Genomic DNA, 27,346 nt, shown 5'->3' with positions numbered 1-27,346 from the left:
ATTATCTCTGCCAGGTCACAGGCCTGCGGTTGCAGGCTCGGAATTTCTAGTAAGCAGTGTCTTTTTGGGTCATGCATGTTTCCATGTCAGAGCCAACCAGTCTAATTAATGTTACAGGAAAGAATGTAGTCCCACCCTCCCCCTCAAAGTCACAGGGGGAAGGAGGAAGGGAAGTGGCGATCCACTGGAGTCCATCCCTTGTCTTTTGATCTGAGGGAGCATTGGAAGTGGCTTTCTGAACCCTTAGACAAGTCCAAGGAGGAGATGGTTCCTTGAAGGGAAGGTACCCAGAACTATTTCAGATTCTAAACTAAAGAACTCCTCCGGCTTCTTTCATTAAAGGGGCTTTCAGCCATCTATCCCTCAAGACCCAAGAGGTAAAGCCAGCACAAACGGAGCACCTCCTTGTTGCAAGTCCTAAACCCCAAACAACGTAAGCATTGTACACTTGAGCAAGGCATGACTGGACTGCCCAAAGCTCAATCTAAATCTGATCTTCCTCCCTGGATCAGCCATGGAGGGGAATATTGGTACAGTTACCTTATCTGATACAGACTCAGAGTGAAAAGTGGCATGTCACCATGTAATGGTGCAGACATCTAACTGACTATCTATTAGCGCCTATCTATTAGCGCTAGACACTAAGCTAATAAAAATACTGGAAACTGAGTCAAAATGTAGACCACATGGCAAGGTTTTGAAAGAGTGGATATGCTAATATACATCAGAACCCCAGTGGCTACCACTTCAGGTGGTTCTGAACCCATACAAGCCCTCAAGTGGGTAACTGCCTCGGCCCTTCTTGAAGAAACATGCCCCATGGGTGCTAACACTTCAGTCACAATCTTCAGTCTCTTGAAGAAATACATCCCTTAATGATTGCAAAGAATTTAATTTTTGTTTCTTCACTCTGCTTATGTTTAAAGGATAAGGAAATACCTGGAGCATTGATTTAGGATGAGGTAGCGCCTCTCCCTGATAGATTTTAATGTAAGCCTGAAAAACAAAACAATTAATTAAATTTTGTTTTATTGATTCTTTTTTGACCTGAGCATTTATGATGGGAAGAAAGCCAGGGTCCAAATCAGTCCTTCAGGTTAATCCTAAATATTCAATTAAGCAAATCTCTACATGTAGGTGTAAAATAATCTACAACTGACATTTACACAAATATCCCAACACTTTAATCCCTTTACATTCCAAACCCCTTATAATAAATGCTGTCCCTACTAATCTCCATATTGAGTGAATCAAAGCAATACTGCAGCGACACATGGCAATTAATATGTGCGTTTACCAAGATTAGAGCTACATGTCTATCATGGTATTAAAAGCGCTTTCTACTTGCTTCATTTGAAGGTTCTTCTCACTGACACGTTTACAATTTACACACACATACAAAGTGAGTCAGGGATGAATCTTGGGGTTTTATTTTATTAAAAATAGGTCTCTGTTTAGAGACACCATACCAGCCCTTTTCAGAGCCCGACGGCTCCATCCCCTGTTTGGGTGGATTTGTACATCACCAGGGCTGAGGCCTACCACATAGAAGAGGGTTTTGAAGAGAAGAGGCTACTACTGTTTCAAGGAGTGGCAGCCTGGAGCCCATCAGGGAAGAGTGAGCACCTATCTCCCCCCCACCCCACACACACACACACACCCCAAATGTATGTGGGGGAGTTTCTGGGGGCTGGGGAGAACCCCTCTCAAAGTTGGGGGGAAGACAACGCCCCCCCCGCACACACACGTGCCCTCCCCAGAATCTGGAGCAGCAGGTTACACCCCATCCCCAGACAGTAAACAAGTTGGGGGTGGAGGAACACTTATGTCCCCACCCCTGAAGGAATAAGAGAATCTGGGGGAAGGTGAAGGAACTACCCACCCCGGGACATGGGAGGGACGGTTGGGGTGGCAGGGTGTGTAATCAGCCCACTTAGCGTCCCAGCAATCAAGCTGGTCCTCAGCTCCCCACCCCTACCCAAGAGCTTCCGTTGTCCTTTGTCTGCGGTGAGGAGGAAAGGAAGAGGACAACATACTTGTGTCCAATCTGCACACTCCTTAGAGGTCGGTGGGGAGCAACGCCCTGTATGCAGTGAGCTGGGGAAGGAACTTAGGCCTTCTGGGTGAGATTAATGGGAAACGGGGGCTCTGGCCAGCAGCAGGGAGTTCACGGCTTTGGGCCAGTTGCACTAGCTAGCACACTGAACTCTTCTGTTCCTCCTGTACCCCTCTCCCACATAGTTCTCCATCTCGGAGTGGGGGAGGGCGAGAGAGAGGGGGGATTTCTCCTTCCCTGCTGTTAGTCCTGGTCCCTGATGCACAGACCTCTATGCTGGGGGTGGGACTTCCACTTTCAGAACGGAAGTCAAAGAACAGGGCCCCCGAGCACCCAGAGTTCTATGTTATGAGACAAGTAAGTGGCCAATCTGTATGGAACTCTTCTGAATAACAGACATGAACTAAATCAGGAGAACAGCAAAGAAAAGCTCTCAACGTCACTATTTCCTGACTTAAGGTTGCCCTCCTAACCTTAGTTCTACTCCCTAGTGCCTATATGTTGTGAGTCTTTATTTGCATGATCACATATTAGTCTTCTCACAGCACCCCATGTCATTCATTGCACAGGTTGGACAGTGCAACGTGAATCAGGCAGCTGTTCTTAAATATTTATGTATTTTATCCTCACTTTTCAGGTGTGGTCCCTTTCACATTCACTAAACAGCCAATCCCTGAACCAAGTGAGGCAGAGGTCCTATGGAGAAAAAAATCTGCATGCAATCACGTAATTAAAGACTGTTCTACTACATTGGCTCACCAGGGCCGGAGTTTTGGTTGTCAGTGCTGCCTTAACTTAAATATTTCCTGACTCAAGTGCTTCACTTTGAAACCGTCACGTTCTTTTAATGTAGCTTTTGATCTGGAATTTCCAAGGGGATTTTGTTTTAAAAAGAAGTTTGACCATGAAGAACTATTTGCTAGGGAGCAATCAAACATTGCTGGGTGTGCAGAACGTGCAGAACAGAAAGGAAGGGTTGCTGCAGAGCCCCTGCTTCATGCCCTATATGCCTTCACAGATCCTACTCCCTCATATTACAAATGAAGTTGTTCAGAATTTACCCACACATGCATAAGTGGAGCCAACACAACATTGTGAGGTTAGGAAAAACAACCCTTTTCTTCTCTGACAACAGCAGTGTGCCTGCATGATACAAGTTTTTAAACCCTTGCAATTCTCCCCAGGTCACAACAGATTTTTCACCAGACCACCAAAAGGCACACTGGAAACTTAAGTATCAGAGGGGTAGCCATGTTAGTCTGGATTTGTAAAAAGCGACAGAGTCCTGGACAGGACTCTGTCACTTTTTACTGGAAACTTAGGAACTACACACTGCTTATTCTCAAGTTTCTGCCGTAACCCCTGAGACACCACAGGCCTTCAAAGGTGGCAGAAGTGTTTTGTTTTGGTTAAACAGCAACAAGTGTGTGCTCCCTACACAAAAGTCATTAAAAACAGCTATGCCATCTTTATTCTAACGTTTCAAAGAAGAGTTCTCTCAGGTTGAGAGAGAACATGGACAATTTCAGCTCCAAAATTTGACTAAGTTATGAACTTAGGAAAACAGCTCTTCAAATGGACGTGCTTAGACAACTTTAATTACAGGTGTAATTACACACAATACCTATATTTAAAGTTATATCAGGACCAAGATTGGCACTTTGCTCTAAATTGTCTCACTCAAACTCAGTTTAAGGATACTAGAAGCGATAATCTCTATTAAATATTTTTTTTTTTTTTTTTTTTTTTTTTTTTTTTTGAAGATTTGCCTTTTGGTCCTACACCTATCTAAAGGCACAGACAAAACAGTAATTCACTTAGGGCAGGTCTACACCATGGGGGTCAGTCGACCTAAGTTACACAACTCCAGCTATGTTATTCACATAGCTGAGTCGACGTAGCTTAGGTCAAACTTTTGCGGTGTCTACACCGCGCTGTGTCGACAGGAGAAACTCTCCTGTCGACTTACCTTATGCTTCTTGTTCTGGTGGAGTACCGGAGTCGACGGGCGAGTGATTGGCGATCGGCGAGCGATTTAGCGGATCTTCATTAGATTAGCTAAATCGACCCCCGGTGGCTCGATCACCCTTAGAGCTGGTCTGGTGGAAAACTATGCATACCAGTTTCAGTCGAAGTGCTGAAATTAAAGTCACAACTACCTAAAGCTCATCAGTGAGTGGCAACCTAGATACTATCCTCTCTTCTTTGGGAACACATTCTAAAATTAGGATAATTTTTGTAAGGCATGAAAAAATAATTAGTACAAGCGTTTGCCTACCTTAAAATATTCTACAAGATCTCTACAAGTCACCTTGGATCCACTGATCTCTTTCTCTACCAAGTTTTCAGGAGCAAGTAGTAATGGAACCAGATCCCGCAGCTCTCTCTTGAAATCATCATCAATGTCTGGTGGAAATTGAATCAGTCAGAGAAAAAGGTGGTACAGCTCAATTTCAAGTAATAATGAGTTTCTTCTCTAGAAAAATACACTGACAACAAATCCCTTAAAAAAAAAAAAACGCTTCCTGACTCAGAATAATTTGCTTATCCTGAAGAAATATTTAGGGCTTAAAGAAGTTTTACAATAGTTTCCAACTGCCAGAGTAGGGTTTTTCCCTTCATCTATATAGTACTGGAGTAACTAGAATAAATTATTTGAAGACCACTCACAGTATAACCTCTCAGGTCTCTGCTCCCAGCACATAATTGGTGGGAACTCCACAAGACGCAAGAATTTTTTTTTCTACACCATCCTTTGGCACATTAACAGCTCCTCACCCACCAAAATGTGAGTGGAATTCCTGGGATTCTGCTTGTAAATCCTTTGATTTTAGACACTGCAGAATCCCACCCCTGGCCATCTTGGATAATGTTAAATCTGCAAGGTTACAGCCAACAGCTACCTGAGAACTTAAAAAGCAACACAGAACCAGGAAAAAAATAATCACTTAATTCCTCCATATGTTTAACAACCCAAAAAGAGAATATGCCAATGCACACTTATGTTCTACCTTTTAACCCAAACTCTTCAATAAAACCTAGATTTAAGGCAAGTTCTGTGCTACAACAAAACAATGTCAGTGATATATATCCAAAGCAATTAACACAATGAAATGCTTCGTACCATTCAACCTCCCATCAAAATTTGGATTAGTCGCAACTTTAAGACCAGGGTGGGGCAACAGGAAACAGCCAAGGTTGCTGAAACACGAGCGAATATGCTTCCTTACGTTCTGAAGCTCTTCATGCTGGTTTTGCTTTACCTAAAAAAAGCAAAATAAGAATTCTAAATGGCTCTGTGGAGCTGACCAGGAGATTTATAATTGAGTTTAATGGCAGCAAGTTTATGAATAGATTTAACACAGTCTAGCCTTTTTCTGAACTTCTATAAAAATGTAGATCGTACAAAGGCAATCACTTGATGTCACATATTTAAATATCATTTCTATTACGAGAAAATAGCAAGCAGAAAATATTTAGCCAATCATGTGTAGCTATCTCAAACACAGAACAGCACCTGAACTAAGGAGCTAGTGTGAGTTCTGTAAGTCGTAACTTACCTGCAATCGCTTTTCTAGAAATTTTTTTCCTCCTTCCAAGCCATACGAGTGTTCATAAGGATAGCTCCAATCTCTAATTAAGAACATTAGTGTCTACACAGAAGAGCACAATAATAACGAATAGTTAATTTAATATTCCTTATAGCAGCAGAAAGTGACAAAATCAAGAATCCTACATCTGCTGCTGGTAATTCAACAAACTATAGCCCCAAACCTGATTAAGCTGAAGACAAGACACTGGTTATTTCTCTGCGTGTTGTGAGTAAGTACAGCTGAAGGAGCACCTTCAAGCTAGCAGGTACTTGTGACCTTTGATAGCGAATGGACACTCTCACCTGTTACTCTAGTTTTTCTGTCTCTTGCCAGCCCAGATATAGGAGTGTGATCCTCCCTTCCATCAACTGGAGACATGAAACAGATCTTATGACATCACTCCCCTAGCAAGAGGGCACTAGCTATGTACACCTACAGTATCTTGCTGATTTAACTACAAGCCAGGACCTGGTAGAAGAACCAGACAGGGAACAAGAAGGAGGATGTGAAAGGATTTGGAGACACCAAATTAACAGGCAGAGAGAAGCTACAAGGGAACCCTGAGCTCAGGATGTTCACAGTCCCTTGGCATAAGACTGCCTGGAGTGAGCATGTTCCCACAAAGCACCAGAGCGAGAACACCCATTCGTCCTACAATTTGCTATTAAAAGAGCCACTGGGCTTAAACCCTGGCTGTGTCTCAAAGGTCACTGCTCCAGAATAAGGCACAAAACAGGACTGCCAGACAATAGAATATTGTTGACAACACAGTCTGTTTAGACTTTTAAACTTTAGCATGAACTATCTAAGGGCACCTACGAAGGAAGAAGGAACTTGAGAGGTTCCAAGTCCTCTCACCTCCACAGCCAAACGGAGCTACAGCTCCTTATACAGTCCCACATTGAACATTTGGTTCTGTACACGAACACATGTGAGACTCCTAAACTGCTTTCCAGAGGACTTCAACATTGGTGACTAGTGCACAACCCTGAAGAGCGGGGATCTATACTGCCAGTACTCCAAGGAGAGTAAGACCATTTGAAGGACTTAGTGCAAGCTGTTTTGGAAATAGAGTTAAACATAAAAACCCATCACTACCTTAGGAGGGCTCAAAAGCTGGGGGCGAGGGGAGTATTAAACTTCATATCTTAAACTCCTTGTCAGATTTCCTTCAGCCTTCCCAGAAAGATTCTATCTAGTTCACTTACATGACATTTCATCAGGCAGATTACCATGGTTTGATTTTTCACACACATCTCACCCAGATCTATACAAAAAGATGACCAGGTTCTCAAACTGTGGGTCGGGACCCCAAAGTGGGTCACAACCCTGTTTTAATGGGGTCGCCAGGGCCGGCTTAGACTTGCTGGGGCCTGGGGCCAAAGCTGGAGCCCTGGGCGGCAGGACTCAGGTTACAGGCCCCTCGCCTGGGGCTGATGCCCTTGGGCTTCAGCTTTGACCCCTCCTGCCCAGGGCGCTGGGGCTCGGGCTTTGGCCTCCACACCCACAGCGGCAGGGCTCCGGCAGGCTCAGGATTCAGTCCCCCCTCCTGGGGTCATGTAGTAATTTTTGTTGTCAGAAGGGGGTTGCAGTGCAATGAAGTTTGAGAACCCCTGTACTAGGTAATTATGTAAAAAGGTTGGACTTTAGAGTAAGTATTACCTGAAATGGCTTTTGGTAAATTTCTTCCATAGCAAGTCTTCCATACTCTGTAAACAACTATTAAATGAAACTGTTAAGAATAATGCCATATATAGATTACAAAAATAATCTGTGTTGCCAAATGCTTCCTCTTATCAATGGGAAAATTAATGGCTTCCAATTTTTTACTGAATATTAAGAATAGCCCTGAAGTTAACCCTCAGCACCTGGGGGGTGAGAATACCAATGCTCAAGAAATTGCACTGAGGGAGGAGTATCCGTTCCCTGGCCTCTCAAGGAAGTCTGCACGTCATTCCAGCACAATACACTCCTCTTCATGAAGATTTCCCCTCCACCTTCCTATGGTTCTCCTAGTCCCCACTATGGTCTCTGAAAAGCCCCCCACCCCACCCCAATAGGCTTCCAGCTTCATTATCCCGATCACCTGGTCTCGCACAGCTGATACCTTCCCACCCTGTGGTTTCCTAAGCTAAAGGAGTACCCCTGCCCAACCTTTCCATCCAGGCCTCCTTGGGGCAGTCACCATCTGACATAGCATGCTCCCAACTCCCCCAGGGAGTGCCCCTCCAAAATGCTGCACATTGATTTGGGTTTCTACAAAACACTGCTCATCAGAGGCTTTAGGTTTCTGACATCTCTTACAAATAAAAGCCAATTTAGAATTGCAGCTGCTTCCCCAAATCAGAAAGGACAGACTAACCCTCACTCCAGCCAATGATCCCTACCCACCAGATACCCTTCTCAAAAGCATGGGAAACAGATGCAGCAAGCCCTGAAGATCACCACATTTCTATTTTAGCTTGGGGAAAGGGGAAAAGAAGAGGATCCAGTTTGCACACTTCACCATCACAGTTAGGCAGATATATGGTCTCTCACTTAGAATCACAGGACTTGAATGGACCTCAAGAGGTCTTCTAATGCAGTCCTCTGCACTCAAGGCAGGACTAAGTATTATCTAGACCATCCCTGATAGGTGTTTGTCTAACCTGCTCTTAAAAATCTCCAATGACAGATACACCTCAACCTCCAGAGCCAACATACAGGCAGCTAAAGCAGATCCTTGAACACTGGTATTATATCACAGCAAGAAACTCATCAATAAACAAGCCACTGCCTTTTGCACAAGCTTCAGTTACAGAACTGATTTAAGGCATAGCTCCGAGTAGTGCAGTAGTCTAAACGAGACGACAAAGTCTTAGATTGCGGTAGCGAAGTGTGCATTCAAGAGAATGATTGCAGTCTCCTGGCCAGGTGCAGATGGAAGAGAACTACCCTATGCACTGCTGCTACGTGATCCACCAGCAGCAACAAGGTATTAGACCTCAAACTCTAGTAACAAATAGCACACACCCTTAATTTCATCTTCTCTTCTGGCTGCTTCCATCATCCTACCAACATCACTCATCTTATATGGCTTGAGCTTTCAGCCAGCTTGTTGGTTCAATGCGAGTAAGAGACAGCTGGAGGTCATCAATACAGTGAAGATACACAGCAGTCTTACGTCTCCTTACTAGCCCCTCTAGTGGACCCATGTACACGTGGGAGGAGTAGGGAAAGAGATGGCACCCGGTGGAACCCAACGCAAGAGCACCTTTGGCACAGAAGAGCACTTATGCAAAACTAGCCTCTGGAGCCTCTCAAAGACCGGAATGAAACCACATTTGGGAGGCCCCCAGTCTACTTCCATTGATCATAAGGTGGCGTTGATTTGGCTGTAAGCTCTGGCAGTATCTAATATAAACATGAGTACTTGTGGCACCTGAGAGACTAACAAATTTATTAGAGCATAAGCTTTCGTGGACTATAACCCACTTCTAAGAAGTGGGTTATAGTCCACGAAAGCTTATGCTCTAATAAATTTGTTAGTCTCTCAGGTGCCACAAGTACTCCTGTTCTTTTTGCGGATACAGACTAACACAGCTGCTACTCTGAAACCTAATATAAACATGGATACCCGGGACCTACTCCAGCCACCACGTCACTCTGGAAGGGGATAGGCCCATAAAGTGGACATTAGAGGGACACAGCTGGTGCTGCCAAGTACCCAAACAAGGACCTAGGACAAGCCACAGATTCTATTTCCATAATATAAGCATCTTCCCACCCCCACCTCAAGTCCACAGGACAGAAGAGCTGGGGGAGGAGACACTGCCCATCAACCCCAAACTACTTCCTCCAACCTGTGACTGCATGGGTCTCCTATCCCCCTTTCCAAACTTCATCCACCAGGCAGTCCTTCCCCCCCACCCCAAAATCATGAATCTCACCCTCAACTATTAGAGAAAGTTCCCACCCCACTCAAGTCAACCCCAAGGTTGACAACTGGAATCCAAAGTACCAAGGCCACCTGGGAAATCAGAGTTTCCCTTTAACCTCTAAGAAACTGTCCAGTTCTTTTGCTCAGCTTGCACTCTGAAAGTTCAAACAGTACGAAGCACTTAGGTATTAGCTGTGAAATGCATTTGAAAAATGTCTAATTATAAGCTGGCTCCTACTGTTGGCAGCTGTCACCTTTTGCGAAGCTGAATGTGTCGGGGAGCCTGGTACCAGGTGATGTGTTAACCAGTTTCAAGCTGTGGCAGGGGCCATGGTCTGAGCAGCTGGAGAAGGGAGACAGAGGTTTGGCTAACACAAAAGCCAGTCTCTCCGGGACTTCAAATTTATTTGAAAGAGACCAGGCTCGTGTTCCATGCACAAAACCAAAACCCAGCAACCTCTGGCAACTCTCGCCTCACGTGACTTAGAAAGAAGAAAACGCAGGTTACAAACAGGACAATTCTTCCATCTCTTGGACAGCTTCTTGTCTTTCTACAGTCTTGCCCACACTAAAAAGGTGTGCCACTTTAACTAGATTGGTGTCGTTAAAGCAATTCAACCCCCATAATGTGAATACACTTCTATTGGTGTAAATGCAGTTAAACTGCATCCACACTAGGGCTTGTACTGGTAGAACTATTTCAGCAAAATAAAGCAACCACTATCTAAACACAGTTACACCAGTACAAATTTCAAGTGCAAACTAGCCCGAAAGTTCCAAACCTTAATCAGACACAGCTGTGCTTAACAGTGTCCCAAATTGGCAGCGCCTCTCTGAGCCAATTCTGACTCCTGCTGGAATTTAACTAAAATAAATCAATCAGTCCCCTATTGTTTGGTTTGGCAGACCCTCTGCTTAGCAGCATTGCTGGGCAGACGTGCCTCTTAACCAGGGAGCTCCCTCCCAGGGAGACAGACTTTCACACCCCATCACACTAACCGCCTTTGCTTTACCAGTACCTTAATTGTTTTTAAAAAGATCGTGCTTACAACCAGTTGAAAAAAATAGATCTAATCTGATCCAAAAGTTGTTTACAATCCCTTAAATAGGGTTCCTAAAGTTTCAAATCGCAAAATAGGGAACGGAAAAATTCTAAGAGGACAGCACTTCAGTAAAAGCCATTAAGTAAACTCAGTTTATATTTACCTGCAAATGTTGGAGATCATCTTCTTGAATGTTCTGGGACAAGTTGTAAACCTGTAAGAGATATTGCAGTTCCAAGACTTTTAGCGGGAGAAATGTTTATTCTTTATTTTTCTGTAACATAGATTTAGTCTATAGTGGAGAACTTGAGTATTCACACCAGCTCTGCTGAGGTCTGAACAGCCAACGGTCACTATTTAGGCAAAGTGGTATCACGTACTCCATTTTCAAATGTGCCACCTGGGCATACCAACTACTTTGGATGTAACTGCTGTTTGGGGTGATTAGTTTCCTAATCCTAGCTAGTAAGAGTTCTTTCAAGAGTGAATGAGCTGCAAAATATTTTTTTTAAATTTGCTCAACACTCCCCCTTAGTTGAGTAAGAGGGGCACACATTTAGCATTAGCAGTTCGAAACTCACCTTCCTCTCTAGCCCCAACTCAGATTGCTTGGGGCAGGGATAGGGGATGCCCCAGCACATGCTATTGTGGTAATGTTGCATCAGACAGAACCCCCACTGGTGGTGGCCGACATAGAGTTGGATAGTTCTCTGCTATATATTGCCTGATTTGCAAAGTTCTGTTCCTTTGCTTTTAAATATCCCAATTGACATAAAACTTCACCAACATGGCCAGTAAATCATTACCTCTCCTGAGGCCCCTGAACTGATGAGACAGTGCCAATGCCGAATGCTGAGGCATAACTCAAAGAAGAGTCAAATCTATGGCTAGATTTGAAGTCATACAAGCCCGGGGTCAGGAGAAAAGGATAAGATAATGTACTAAATGCCTGGTATCGTGGAAGGTCAGCATAGTATTTCAAGGTTGTTAGAATGCTCTGAAATTTACCTTTAATTAAAAAAGTGAAACCCACAAAACAATCTTCTAAAAGTTTGTGGTATATTATTATTTGTAACAAGCAAGATTACTTCAACAGAAAGGGAAAAGTATCATTCCCACCCCAAAAAATTTTACTTAGTGAAACTGACTATACACAAAGTATCAAATGCACGGATTCCTGTTTGTATGGGTCTTTTGGACAGCAACAATGAAGAAAAAAAACAGTTAAAAACAGACAAGACTGTAAAGGCATAGAAGGTGACGGGGGGGACTCCAGGGCAAACATATAGTATCTCATTTTTTAAAAGTGGACTAGATTTCAAGTTGACAGTGTCTCTTTAAACATAGCTACAAGAACTCATTTTCTATTCTTAAATGTTAAAAGTGGGTAATAAAAATTATAGTGTGTTTTTTCCCCTCATGACTTAAAATTTAATCGATAGATTTAGAAGATACCTTTGAAGGGTATTGTCATCTCCTGAGAGGCGGGATTCTCTATATGCCTGTATTTCTTAACATAGGCATAAACAAAGGCTTACATTTTCAAGAGTTACAAACGAATGAGTGCCCAATTTGATACTCCTTAAAAAAACCCGGTCATTTTTGAAAATTTAAAACAACCTCAAAATAGTATTCAAGAGACATACTGCAGGAAGTTTGTAATAAATTTTACAGTAGCAGCAGTAGTGCATTTAAGAGGTTATTGTGGCTGGGTCAGCCCCCCCTTTGTAAAAGATGGGCTATTTAGCAATTTTTGCCATGCATCTTTGTGGAGGTGTCCCTATATTTTTTTTTAATCAATTTGGGATTCCCCTAGTAGAATCTGCAGCGCAACAGAACTAGGGACCTGTAACGGGGGTAGTGCTTGGGTAATCTCAGATCCAAAGAGAGATTCGGCTGCAATACTCTAAATGAGCTGTGGAAATTTAAAAGGTCTGCCTATTCTTTTTTAAAATGTGACTAAAGATATATTTTTAAGATGTCTTCTAAGCCAAAGAGGTTTAAAAGCTGCCATTTATCAGCACAGCTATTCTCACCTGGACAGAACTCGTCATGGTGCTCAGAGCAAATACCGTCGCACAGTCTTTGATAGTGGATTGGCTATCAAAGGCACCTTGGGTATCCATAAGTAGTACAGCCACCTAAAGATTTTTAAAAAGCAGCAACAATTAACCAAGATGTTATGGTTTCACCTCTAGGCTGCTGGGTCAGATCCAGCCCAGGTAGTGGAAGTCGTTGCCCCTCTGATGACTCATTAAAACCGAGTTGACAGTCTTACTTCAGCTCCCAGTGGACAGATGTCCACGACTCAAACCACTACCAAAGAGTGACCCTTTTACTGGCATTCTGCAGAGGCCAAGGATAGAATACACAGATACAGAGTGAGCCTCTCCCCCTGAAGTCTCCTCAACCATGACCAATGAGGCACTCTTACAGAGCACTGTAACAAAGCCGACCCTTACAGTTGACTGACACACCAGAAGACCTCAGTTTCTGGGGCTAGCAATCCAGCACCTTTCATGAACACTAGATGTGTGATAAAGCTTACGTCAAGAAGATATTAAGCAATTAAACATTTTCTGAAGGAAAACTAGCTGTTTCCTACTAAGTAAGTTGACAATTAAGTGATGAAACAGTGAAGTAGTCCCGACTCCAAGACACTTCTACTGTCTGATCCCTTAGATCTTTCAAATAGATTCAGATTTCCTTTTCTTTCCGTTATAAAAGATAGGAAAAAAAGAACAAATGGGTAACATTACACAAGCTGCTAGAGACAAGATCCCACACTTTGACCATTCTGCAATCACAGAATCAGTCAGCTAGCCCTGACTTAAAAATCATGGAAGTTACAGAGGCAACGCTATACAACTCGGGATGTAAGGTTCTTTCTAACATTCACTAAGGCCACCATCTACTTAAAACTTGTAACATTATCCAGCCAATGACGCTGCCAACTCTCCCTTTGGGCTCTAGCAGTGCCATGCCTATGAAAAATATCAGTCAAGAGCTCTGGGAGGCAGGCTTAAGAAGATTTAATCCTTGTTATCAGCAGCCACTGCATATTTCACTACACAATGCAACTTGTGAATCCTTTGCTTTGAAGAGATTATACATAAAACTTAGATCTCAAGAACCTCACATCCAGAACTGTTCAGAGAGGGATCAACAACTTCCACGTACACTTAAAGCCTGGCATTCAGGTATTCTGTGGCCATTCCACTGGAGCCTAACTGCAGACTACGACAGCGTCCCATTTTTGCAGAATTCACTAGCTTTTTCTGCAGAATACTTCCACTTTCCAGAGCATTTGGCTATACAGCACTGTCAATAGCAGTCACTTCTAGAAAGCCTTCCACGATAGCCACAAAGTATCTGAACAGCAACACAGTAGCAAATTATATATTTATTTTAAGAGGATCTGGTTTTGGCAAAAGGCTTTGGAGCAAGGCTAGAATTTCTCCCTCTCCTCCCCTCCTGTACCCCACCCCGTCTCATAAATAAATAGAAATTTTATTTAGAAACTATTAGGATTAATACAAAGAGAGGGTGACTAGAGTATTTGACCACTTAAAAAGCAAACATTATATCCAAATTCATGAAGGCAACAAAAGCTTAAGAGGTTATAAAGAAGAATGAGTCCATTTAGCCATAGAAATATTTACCTTTGTCCCATCAGACTTGTCAATTACAAACACTTCACTCCAAATCTGAATGCCAGTTGTTTCTCTTTCACATCCACCTCTCCATGTAAATCCAGTCAATGGCTCGTTGTTCCCACCTATCCAACACGAGGAATTCTGTTAAGAGAAAGGCACAAACTTACTCAACAGCAAGAGGATCACTTGTAGGATGGTATTTTAGCACACTTCCATATACTTCTCTGGTTTCTCAGAACAGGCTTTCAAGTTACAAAAAGTATTAGAAAAAGAGGTTGCTCAGCTGTACTGGGAGTCTGAGGTAACTGCCTGCAGAGATGTATGCTCCTGTGGTGCTCCGACTCTGTCTCTTAACTGCTTCCCTCGAGAAAGCTTTGGCCTTTAGGCTTGTGCACATACCCCCCATCCCCATAAGGGGCTGCAACCCACAGTTATTTCCTAGAATGAGAGAATCGTAGGACTGAAAGGGACCTCAAGGAGCCATCTAGTCCAGTCCCCTGCACTCACGGCAGGACAAATATCAAACCATCCCTGACATGTCTTTGTCTAACCTGCTCTTAAATTTTAACTTTATACCTTTAACTTCAGAGTGGGGATGGAGAGTGGGTCATATGGATATGCACAGAACACCTCAAAAGAACTACAGAAAGACTCATTACCTGTACCATTTTGAGTACATCCACTGCTGCAATATTTAAAACACCTAATTCACTCTAGAAGGGGCTGAATAAGGGAAATCCAACCTCACGTCCCTAAAAACATTTGGAGTCTACATCCACTCATCAGGAAAATAGGTTTTACCCCCCACACACACACACACCCCTCACTAAAGCACACCAGGTCCCACAGCAAGAGAGGAAATACAAGATCCTCAAAAGGCAGACAGACTACTAGAAAAACCCAAGAAGAAAAGGACAATGGTAGTGATCAGCAAGTGGTCCACAAGCCAGTTTGGAAGTTGCTGTCTAGGCAATTCCTAATGGGTTTCAACCCGCCACGGTAATACTTAAGAGCTCACTTTTCAATGAATTTATGAGCTAGCATCTCCCAGTAGTGGTCATGATTCAGGGAAGTAAATTGTCAAGAGTGTGGTAAAGGTAGAAGTCAGAAGCTACCTTAGAAAAAAAATTTATGGCGGGGATGGTCTCTCTCTATCCCTGCAGAAACCGTACCAGAGCTAGCTGGCTAAAGATAGCGATGAAGCTGCACAGGCTGGCTGCTTGACCACGTATCCAGGGTCCTGGCTGGGCCTGTACGTGGGCCGCTAGCCTGTGCTCTTGCAGCATCACTCATTTTTTAGCAAGCTAGCTCAAATGACGACAACAAGTGCTGCAATCACACCTCCAGCGCAGACATTCTCTAAGAGCAGATTTTTCTCTATCCCACCACTCTGCCATGTTGGGTCTCTGACGTGGCAGCTGTTTAACAGGTCTCCACAGCAGCAGCCAGCTGCTCAATGCAGGAAACGAAGAATATGTCTAAGTGAAAAGAGCCACGGCATCTTTAACCACGGCTAGTAGTTTGGGGCCACTTTGTCTCATCAATAAGGCTGAGAATACAGCCCTTTTGACTTCTATCATAGGGCTTTAGGTCAGTACTGTCTGAGGCAAGAGTGTCACCAATGCCTCTTTCTGCAGCAGACGTGTATTCCTTCAGAGCCTTCATCCAAATAGTGACCAGTCTTACTTGTGAGACCTGACTCTTGCACTAACACGGTAAATTAGGTGCAGACCATTTCACAGATGTAATGTGTACCAATTATCTAGAATTGGATATATCTTGAGGGTTTGCCACGCCAGATCAAACCATCTGGCTACTCCAGTATACCGCATCCAACCATCCGTTCAGAGGACTGTAAACACCATCTCCCACCCCATGGTGCATTTAATTAGTTGTACAAGGGTGTGTAGGAGGGATCATAGTTAGCCAATCCTTTTTAAAATCCAGATATAGCTTTGGTCTGACCACTACAGAATAAACAAGACAAACAGGGTGGAAAGCTCCATATTAGATCTAAACACAGAGGAAAAGACCCAAACCAAACCCACATAGTTTTACTTACACAGCACTATTGGGCATACAGATTAATATGAGATAATGAGGTCAGGGGTATGGAAAAGCTTACACTCTAAATTTACAAGAGGGTTATTTCACCTTACTCTTAGTAAGGCTGTAAACTGTGACAATATCTTGCTCTCCTCCCCAAAATGCTGATTAATCAGCACATCTGCCATTATTTTAAAGCAGCAAATAGTTTTGACAGCAGCAATTTGAAGTGGCCTAGGATTGAGTGTCAAGATTTAGGATGAAATCTGGTTCCCTTGAAGCCAATGTCAAAACACCTCATCAACTTTCGTAGGGTCAGCATTTCACCCTTAGATTACTTTTTAAAAAGGCAACAATTTACCCTGGTTCTCACGATCAAGGATTGATGAGCGCACAGCAGAATGCCTTTGAGGCCCCCTAGCATGAAGCAGTTAATTTTGTATTACATATTGTGTCTACTATCCATGGGACATGGCTGTTCAAGATCACTGTTCAGTGAGCAGATGAAAGATACTTGAACACATGTGCACTGGTGTTAGTTTATGTAATCTACGTATCAGCACTTACAAGTTTGTTTTCTGTAACTGAAAAAATCTAGAAAACATTTAATTGCTCTTAACTGCAGTTAAAACTTTGCCACTCTTTCCCTTACTTAATTCAATGTCTGAATTAATTGAAGCCATTTATCTTCTTTTTAAAGGTCACAAGCTGAAACAACAAACAGTCAAAAATTACAAGTATTATGCAATCATGCTTTTTTGAAGTCTGAAATATTGTTCTGATCCCTGGTCACTCTTATGAAAAATGTTTTGCCATGAATTAAGAGGCCAGGAGATTAGACAGTCCATTTGATCCAAAGCTATTGCTAAGCCACACTTCCTGCTATTTTAGCAGAAGGCATTAGTATAGCAACATGCTTCTAGCAGACAGATATTTGCTAGTTCAAATTGCCAATGCTGGTATTCATTTTGGAAGGATGCCCTAAAACAGTGTCTATGTAGACAGTATGTGAGCAACAATCACTCAACATCTAATGCAAATTTTTCTTTTTCCTGGAATAGTACTGCTTTGCAAAGTCAAAGGAAAAGCCATATAGCATGCTGGCCCACATCTACACTACCATATCCTCAAGGTCTCTCTTGCAGAGTAAAGGCGGTGAGGGGATTCCAGCAGCTGTGGGGAGAGGATCTTCATTCCCCCTCCCAAGTGAAAAGGGGTTAGCAGCCTCTGCTCTGGGGTATTCCCCCAACTTCACAAACAAGGCCTGGGGATTTTGACTTCCCCTTGGGCCAGGCAAAGAGGTGAGTGAAATTAACAGGACAGTCAGTTTTACTGCTGTATTTCGATAACTTTGGGCATCAGCAGCATTGTCAAGACTCGTGAGTTTCATACTGCTGTTCAGAAGAGCTGTGAGCAACAGCGGCAGTATTGGGACTATTCACTGAGAAGGTTGAAAACCCCATCTGACACTAAAAGATTTACATTTGCAGAGTCCCCATCCCACCACACTCACAGTAGCCAAGATGTCATGTCACTTCATCAGACACCTACTGGCCAGTGGGTTTTGGGTATTTATTGTAAAGAGCATGGAGCAGGGTGCAAAATCCAAAAACAGATCCAAGGACCACACCGCCACCACCATGCCGCCCGCCATGCAGCAACTCCAGCCTCTGTGGAAAGTCAGGACTGCAAGACAGCAGACAGAGGACTCAGAGGAACACTGGACTGGACCCCTCCTGCACCTCCACCCCCCAGGTAGGATTCAGGGCCTGAGCCAGCCACCCACCACAGACACCCTGCGTGCCCCGCTGGCACTTGGAGTTACCCTTTGAGTCCTCCCGCAGCGACTACGGGTGTTTTAGGCTGTTTTTGCCTGGCAGCACCAGCATTTGTCCAGCTGAGCCTGGGGCCGTGGCCAGGCCAGGCCATCGACATGGAAGGGTGGCATTGCTCTTGGCGAGTTGCCATGGCAGACTGGCTTCCGGGGAGCAGTGTTGCACCCTCAGATCATCTGGTTTGGCAAAGTGTGTGTGTAGGGGGAGAAGGGGGTATGTTGGGGGAAGCAGGGAGAATATATCTTCAATGCTTACAGTTGGTTCTCAAAGGAGGGGGATGGTTTGGGCTTGTTTTACAATCCATTTGGGCTTGTGGTTTTAGAAAAATTTGGCAATGCTTGAGTCCAAGGACAGCAGTCTGATAGGAAAACACTCCAAGCAGCAACTGGCAGAGAACTTGATTTCTCACTTGGGTGTGGTCCCTCATCTTCACGTAGTCCTCTGACTAACAGGTGTCTGGTAAGATTTTTCAGGTCCTTTGTATGAAGGAAGTGAGTGAGAGGGGGAGCAAGTGCTAGATACGATCTTAAAAGGAGGAGAGCTGCCAGTCAATAGAAGTAAAATGCTATCAGCCAGCTCTTTGGAACTGGTTTGATAGGCATTCGAGGCTATAGTCTTAGTCCACCTTCTCCACAAATCAGTCTTCTTCCATGCCGCACCTTATACATACAGTATTCTCCCCAAACTCATCTGGAAGCCACTACCCTGTCTCAAATCCTTCCTCCATGCCAATTTCTGCTGTGACACCAACAAGAAGTTAACCTAGCCACTGTAGGAAACCAAGATACTTACAAAGAATATCTGAACACACTTCAGAACTGAAGACCAGTATTACTAGTGCATCACACACGTCATAGCTTCTGTCAGCTGTGCTCACCACACCCAGCAGGGGCTCCATGCATTCTCCATTCCTCCCCATAAGCTCCCTGTGGGCCACCCCGCCATCCCCCTTCTATTTCAGGACCTGAAATGCTGTGTGTCCCTTTTCCTTCTTCCTCCCTCACATGGCAGAGGTCTGTGTGCACCCCTATTCCTCCCGTGCCTCCCCCCATATCAGGATACCCTATTCCCCCCCCCCCCATCCGCTGCCATTATTCTTTCTGACTAGGAGAGAAGTGATTCAGGGTGTTCACAGCGGAGATGAGATAGAGGCATTGTTATGCTGCAAGGAATTAACAAGCATCATCAACCAAGTCTTTGAGACAATTGCAGAGGTGCTTGCAGCTGTGCTAATCTGATGGCCATACGCCATTTTTCCTCTTTAGGTTCCCATAAAATCAACAGGGTTCTGGTTATTGATGCCCAGACTATTCCCTGAAATACTCAAATTGACTGGAGGCTGTATTCAAATGTTATCACATTACAGAGAAATGCCATCATGATGGCTGTAAGGCCTCCACCAACTTGACGCCATGTCAATATTTCTGGAGTCAGAAGGGCAGGGTTGTTTTGTTTTTGTTTTTTAATAAAGAGAAAGTATGGTATATAAACAAGATCGCCAAAGCAAAGAGCTAGCAAATTAGGTGGTATCTTATTTATTCCTGCAGGAAGAGTCTTCAACTACTCACCTTGTTGTACATATATCTAAGCATGAAGTCCAGTAGAAATGATTTCCCTTTGCGGAAAGCCCCTGCTACAGATACTACTACTATATTGAGATCTTTTATGTGTTCCTGAAGCAAAATGTTCTCCAATGCCTCTTCATCAAGTTCAAAGTTATGGTCATCTTCATGTGCAAGAACAATTTGTATAGGGCAAGGTGTCTTCAAATCTGCTTCATCTTCCGAGTTAACCAGGACATCAGAGTCTACCAGGGCATCCTCCTCCAAACTCTTATCTAGAAATTAACATTTGAAAAGACAATTAGTGAATCAAGCTAAACATATAACACTTTTCTGAATTCCAATAATGCAATTACAGGTCACATACTTTTGCCAGATCTGAAGAAGAGCCCTGTAGCTCTAAAGCGTCTCTCTCACTAAAAGAAGTTAGTCCAATAAAGGATATTACCCCACTTACCTTGTCTCTCTAATACCCTGGAACCAACATGGCTACAACACTGCACATATACTTTTTCCATGGTTAATTTGATGACGCATGGGTCAAGGCATTATCATATTGCTATGAATGATGACTTCGCAGGTATTGTAAGTTGTCTTGGGCCAGTTGTCAGAATTAATTATATTCTCCATTTCATACGGATCTTGTCCCCAACGGCACAAGTTCTCTGACACAGAAAACTGTCTATTTTTAAGAGCTCCATATGTAATACGCTGCGGAGCAGCATCTGTATCTTAGCACCTCAACTTTCTTTCAATTGTAAAGGAGTCTCGCATTCCAAAATTATCTTTTCAGCATTAATATTCTGAAACCCTCTCTAAGACCTTTGGAAATGTAGCTTCTGCCACAAACAAGGATCTTTGCTACCTCTTCTCACTTAAATAAAAATTCAATTTTTATGTTAATTTCTATGTTAAAGGAGGACATAAAACTTATTTTTAGAACACTACTACATTTCCATTGACAGAAGATTGACAGTTTTGGTTACCAAATTGTACTAACTTAATATTACCTAGTGTTTCACAGAGGTATACTGAAAAAGATTGTGTGCTGAAATTTATGAACTCCAATTCCAACACAACACTGATTTTCATTATTAAGTACATTGGGAAGTTTGCATTTTCAACGCTGCTTGTTAATAATAAGCTAACATTGAACATACAGAGCTAGAATCCATTTTAAGAGAACACGAAGTAGTAGGCAAGATAAATGTATGCACTTATCCTAAAATATATTTAGATGGGCATGCAAAATGCAGACGTGATTTTGCCCCACTTGAAATTAAGTGTCTTGAATGAAGCATTAATAAGATGGCCTTTTCAAGGTCAAGGATTTAGAAACAACTTCTCTTTTTTGAGCGGACAATTCTTCCTGGCCTAGCAGAGAATAAAGGCCACCACATCTTTGTCACAGTTTCACATTATACAGACACACAGACATTAATAGCAGCAAGTCCCAACTTAGCCTTGAAAGCACCAAAATTGGCCTTCTCCATCACAGGGTGCTAAGAATGCTACAACCCAGGTCAACCTCAAACTTTCATTCAGATTCCCCTGCAAGTGAAGAAAGTCAAGACTAAGTACTCCCAATACTGTATAAAAAGCCCAAACAGAAAACACATCTTTAAGATTCTCTAGAAAAGGGGAGAAGGCACAAACTTTTGTTGATCCTTGAAAATTCACCTTAACATTTATCCTTGAGCACTACAATTGAAGATCTAGCAAAAGTTGGAGATTATCTCCTTTAAATATTCATGTCAATATGCAAGGACTTATTCAAAACTCCAATGTGCAAATCCATTACGTGGGCACACAAGGCATCCCTGATTTCAATTGTGCATGTGGATCCAGCAGCAGTCAGCACAGGTGCACTGTCTGGTTGTGTGCACTTATGCAGAAATCTGGCAGTGGCTTGAGTCCACTCCTGGCAAAAAGATCCCCCTTCTCCACACAATGTGCAAAACACAGCAAGCCGCAATAATGCGGACTGTACTGACTACACTGGCATCCAAACGGTTTTGAAGGCAGCAGGAATGGATTTCAAATGCATATTCCACCACCATTCTACAGTCACTGGGTCTGCAGCTTACCCTTCTTTTGCCAGGTCCTCTGAAACCATGGTATGGATTCATAAGCTATGGCAACAATGGGTAAGCAGTGTCCCCTAGAGTAACAGCGGGGACAGTGTTCCATTTATAATGAAGGTAAAGTCCCCATCTCCAGCACTCTGGTATCACGCCCCCTGCCAGTGCATCCCACGTTAGTGTCCATGAACCTGCCTAATGACCGAGTCATACACTTTGTGGTTTATGTACTCGTGCTCCTTGTGGAGGGCAATCTATATGCATGGATCCGATCGATGGCCCCGGTGCAGGTTGGAAAGCCCATTCAATCAAAGCCTGCAAATGTTTCAGGAACACCTGTCATGCCCACCACCTTTGGGTACATCGTCCTGATCGCTTCACAAACCTCTGTCACAATCCTCACCGTTTATTTGCCAACTTCAAACTGGTTAGCCGCAGACCTGTAGCAGTCTGGGGTAGCCAGCTTCCAGATTGCTAAAGCTACCCACTTCTGCACCAGGAGGGCCTCCCTCAAGTGGGTGACTGGGGACCGGAGGGTAGGGGCTAACTGATCACAGATCCCCAGAAACATCATCTGCTTCTTCCTTCGGAAGTACTGGATCCACTGATAGTCATCCCAACGTGACGGTGTGATCCCAGTAGCCTGTGCTGGTGGCCCTGCTCCAGAAGCGCCAGTCTATGCAGGTGGAATCCGCAGCTAAAGCAACAGGCATGAGCAGCATCAGCTGGGTCGCAGCTGGCACATTAGTATGCCCCTTTGAGAGGTGTCTTTAGCAGCTCAGAAAAGGCCAAAATGTCCACCAGCATCTTGCAGATGCTCCGCCTGTTTTCCAAGTTAGGACAGAGCATTAGGTAGAGAAGTTCTTCCACTGGGGCAGGATCCATGTTGGCTCTGGCTGCTGAGAGTGCGCAGACACAAACTGGCTCGTCCGAATGTGCTGGCAGGCCAAAGCCACCCAAAACACTGTCATTCAATTCTGGTGGGACAGACAGACAAGTTCTCCCACAGCCCACTATGAAACAAGCCCCAGAGCAGCTTCAGCGGGCAAGGGCACTAGGAATCCTTGTATATGATAATATATGGCCACAGACGCTGAATTTCTGACGCAGGTCTGCGTACTGCTGTATGGACGAGCCAGCATGGTCATTAGGGTCAGGTTTTCCAATGCAGTGTGGATGCTCAAGCATGGACTTGGAAACATTGAGTCTGCAGGTGTGGGTCACACAGACCTGGCCTTAGGGTGCTGTGTTGACATAACCATAGACATCAGTACTCACTGCATGTTCCACTGGTTCCCAGTTTGCTTAGATACAGCCCTAAGTGATTTAGGACCTGACTCATTTAGCACCACATGCCCCTGGTGTGGTGGTTGTGAACAGCTAGAAAAGTCTTGCTGCATGTCCCTGTAGTTAGCGTGCTCAGGATGAGCAGCAGGTACTACTTGGATTTGTTTAAAAGAATCGTTCCAGGGATCATTTGAGGGTTGACACCAATTTGCTTCTCCTTTCCCACTAGAAGTGTGTTGAGAGACTGCTCGCTATGCCACACCAACAGGGCTTCTGAACACAGGCATGATCCTATTTCCCTCTCACTTTAAGTGACACCTGGTGGAATACCAGGTCCCTATAGGCTCTGGTTTGCCCTAATCTCCAGATGATTTGTGTGTAGCTGTAATTCACAGAGAAAGCAAGTGTCTTGGGTGTGAGGCTCTCTTGACTGGGTTTAGTCAAACCATAATAATGCGCACTGCGGTCATTCCAATTTGAGCTGAAGGAACGTGGAAGTCCAGATCCAACTGACAGTCCAATGATAATCTCAATCAAGCCCAGAAGGTAGAGGTCTCCCATCACCAGGATGCAATGCAGCAGGTACTTGTATGAGTTGCTTTCACAGGTACCTCAGGATCCAGTGACAGCTGTCACTTGTGGGGACAAATCATTAGGTATAAACAAATGATGCTGCCACCATTTGACTCATTGATAGCAGAATCCTAGCCAACATCTGCTGGTTCTGACAAGTCATTTCTGGCAGGCCTACAGTATCCTGGATCCTGCTCTCAGACAGGGACACCTCTGAGTAGAGCTCCTATGCATTCCAATTGTTTTGTGGCATAGTAAGACATTCAGTAGTTTACCACAAAGCCTAAAGACTCCAGTGGCATGATAGTGACCATTCGTCTGATTCTTGGCAAGAGCTGTCTATTGTTATCCAGTTCTAAGAACACATGCACTCCAGTCTATGAAAATAAGAAATTTCTGCTTCCAAGCATGTGAACAAATGATGTCTCATGGCCCACTTAAATAAAAAAAGGGTAGTACTCAGTTTATAGTTCTGAAAAAAGTCTTTCAAAGCAGTGGGGAACAGTCAAGTTCCTGCCTGGAACCTCATTTTCCCTTGAAGGCTCTACACTTCATTTTGAGCACCCTGCATCAGTACCTCCCTCGGCTCTTACAGAAATAAGCTTAATGGATAATTACCACAAGGCTCTTTCTCCTCTTAGCTTTCATAGCAACAGAATGATCTTTAAAACCTTTCTACTTACAGTCCCAAGATTAACTGAATTTCACAGGAAACATGATATTGTCTTCATTCCATCAACAGAAGATGATGTGCAAACTTTAGAAGTCGGGCAGATCCTAGGATATGAGTCTCAGATTTCCTTAACTCATATAACTGTGCATATTTTCTGGGTCTTGATAGAGTCAAAGCTAAATAGTTCTTGTCCTATATCAAAGAGGAGTATTGCAGAGAACACCTGTTTAAGTTAGTGTTAGCGCCTATTCCACCAGGGATCTATAAACAGAGTTTGTCGCATAGCACTCTAGAGCTAACCCTTTACACCTATCCCCCACAGCACTGTTGAGACGTACTTGCCTATTTGGACATTGTATTCAGTTTTCCAAGTTCAGTAGTAAGGTCTGGCCTAGTTTCCGCAGCTAGTATTTTCCACACAACTGAGTACTAGTACTATTAGGCATAGCTACAGGAATTTAAATTGGAGGCATACACAAAAAAAGATTTAGTTTCCTACCTCAAAACTGAACTCTGGGAATGGGTCCATCAAGTATCATTACTTAAGAGTTTGCGTTTACGAAAGTTAATTCTAACTAAGTCAGGACTAAAGCTGAGCAAGATACTAAAGTTGCCAGCTTGAGTTTGCAACATGGATGAGATCTGGAACAAAAATGCACTTGGGGGAAGTGAGGGGGGTGTTCCTCCCCCCACCCCAAAAAATTGTTTTTTGGCTTGGTATAAGTGAGGGGGAGATTATCCAGCTGCATTTGTCTGCTGAAAGGCCTTTGCTACCAGCAGGTCTTGAAAAACTTACCAAACATCTACTAGCCAGATGGAGATATAAAAGACAAGGGTAAGAGTCCATTCATCAGCGACGTGAAGGAGCACCAAACTGATGAAAAACCAATCTCCAGTGTTTTCTCTGGACTATGCTTAGACCTCTATCTTCTCAGCCTCTGGCTTGTAATATCTTACAAAAATCGGAAGTAGAGCCCTGCAGTGGGACTGGGATCCCGTAGGACCTGATGCCATAACAGCAGGAATAGGTGGGAATGGGATTTAAAAAAGTCCTGCGCAGGGCTCTAATCTGAAGCGCCACACTTACACACCACAGATGCACAACTGAAGGAGGAATTTTGTCTCTTCTATCCCCACAAGCCACATGGCTGTCATAAGGAGGGCCAGGACGGACAGAAGAGAAGTCATCTCAACTAGTGTAACTCTTCAACCAGCCTTTTTTTTTTTTTTTTTTTTTAAAGTGGTGTGGGGAGGGGAAGTGTCTTTTGCCTCAGTGAATAACTCCAATGCCTGCTCATAACTTTTCCAAACAGCAAATGGATGTTCTTGCCAGTGTCAAGCTGCCCACGCAATTCTAAATAGCCACAGTGAAATAGAACAGTGTGCTTTGCAAAACTATAGAACAGTGGTGGCACCATCGCTACTTGCAGACTCAAGGAGGAGATGCAGAATCAGTTTGCATATGTACAGTTCTCTCTCTCCTCAGGACTCTCCAAATCTTTCCTAGTGTGGTGCCCAGAATGGGACAGTACTTCAGCTGAGTCCTCAGTTGTGACAAGTAGAGCAGGACAATTACCTCCAGTCTCTTACATATCAGCCTCTCACAGCTGCATTACATTGATTCATTCAATGTTATCCACTATAACCCCCGGATCCTTTTCTGCAGTTCCACTGCCTAGCTAGTTATTCCTCAGTTTGCAGTTGTGCATTTGATGGTTCCTTCTTAGTGAAGTAATATGCACTTATCTGAATTTCATCTTATTGTATTTAGACTATTTTCCAATTTTGAATTCTAATCCTGTCCTCCAATGCGTTTGCAACCCCTCCAAGCTTGTTGATATCAAACGTTTATAGGCACACTCTCCACTACATTATCCAAGTCATCAATGAAAATATTGACTAGACCAGCCCTAAGACTGACCCTTAAGAGACTCCATTAGATACACCCTGTCAGTCTGAAAGTGAACCATTGATTAACTACTCTGATTTTGGTCTGTCAACCAGTCGTGCATCCACCTAGTAATTTAATCTAGACCACATTTCCCGAGTTTGCTCAGAACACTGTCATGTAGGCCTGTGTCAAAAGCCTTGCTACAATCAAGATATATCATGTCTACTGCTTCCCTCCCTTTCCCCCTCAACCTCCCACCTGCTCAGCCAGCCCAATAAACCTGTCAAACCCGGAAATTAGATTGTTTGGTATGATCTGTTCTTGACAAATCCATGCTGGCTATTCCTTATAACCCTATATCCTCTAGGTGCTTACAAACTGATTGAGAGCAATTAGTACTATTTTGGTGTTGTGACAAAGTTCCTCCTTTGCCTTGGTGGTTCTGCGCTTTCTGGCGGATTTGCTTGCCTCAGAGGTTTTGGGCAGTCCTCAGTTTGGCTCCTTTTGTTAGTGGCACAAACCTGCCGTTCATTCGGCTAACCTCATCACTGGCCAGCATGGGGAAAAGGAGCAGAACAATCCCCCACAGTCTCTGCTGGCCCACCTAATGGGTCAGGGGACAGGCCAGAGATCTTCCCCTCCAGTGGGACCCACAGTCCAGATCGACTCCTTTCATATCAAATAGGGAGTTGGTGGGAACCCAGGCCAGCCCTCTACTTCGGGTTCCAGCCCAGGGCCCTGTGGACGGTAACTGTCTTTAGTGTCTCCTGTAACAGCTGCGTGACAGCTACAACTCCCTGGGCTACTTCCCCATGGCCTCCTCCCAACACCTTCTTTGTCCTCACCACCGGACCTTCCTCCTGATGTCTGATAACGCTTGTACTTCTCAGTACTCCAACAGAACGCCTACTCATTCCCAGCTTCTTGCACCTCTTGCTCCCAGCTCCTCGCACACCCCTCACTGACTGCAGTGAAGTCCTTTTTAAACCAGGTGCTCTGATTAGCCTGCCTGTCTTAATGGATTCTAGCAGCTTCTTAATGGGGGGGGGGGGGGGGGGGGGGGGCCCAGTGGTTTGAGCATTGGCCTGCTAAACCCGGGGTGGGGAGTTCAATCTTTGAGAGGGCCACTTA

The 27,346-nt window shown here is 43.9% G+C and overlaps 1 protein-coding gene across 2 annotated transcripts in view; it reads right to left on the bottom strand.

Annotated features, from left to right (window-relative positions):
• Nucleotides 1-19,985, bottom strand: part of ATL2 (atlastin GTPase 2) — a gene marked incomplete at its 5' end in the record, with an annotated part of 31,733 nt that extends 11,748 nt beyond the window's left edge. For both annotated transcript variants that reach the window (XM_034763917.1, XM_034763919.1), the window contains 9 exon segments: nucleotides 940-996; nucleotides 4,335-4,462; nucleotides 5,181-5,319; nucleotides 5,617-5,709; nucleotides 7,312-7,368; nucleotides 10,775-10,825; nucleotides 12,648-12,752; nucleotides 14,274-14,408; nucleotides 19,717-19,985. In XM_034763917.1, the coding sequence (XP_034619808.1) occupies nucleotides 940-996; nucleotides 4,335-4,462; nucleotides 5,181-5,319; nucleotides 5,617-5,709; nucleotides 7,312-7,368; nucleotides 10,775-10,825; nucleotides 12,648-12,752; nucleotides 14,274-14,408; nucleotides 19,717-19,985 (1,034 nt within the window).
• Nucleotides 19,986-27,346: the final 7,361 nt, after the last annotated feature.

The sequence above is a fragment of the Trachemys scripta genome, chromosome 3 (assembly GCF_013100865.1).
Source record: "Trachemys scripta elegans isolate TJP31775 chromosome 3, CAS_Tse_1.0, whole genome shotgun sequence".
Lineage (NCBI taxonomy): Eukaryota > Metazoa > Chordata > Testudines > Emydidae > Trachemys > Trachemys scripta.
Note: the sequence above shows the minus strand (reverse complement) of the source record. Positions and strands in the feature narration are given on the sequence as shown.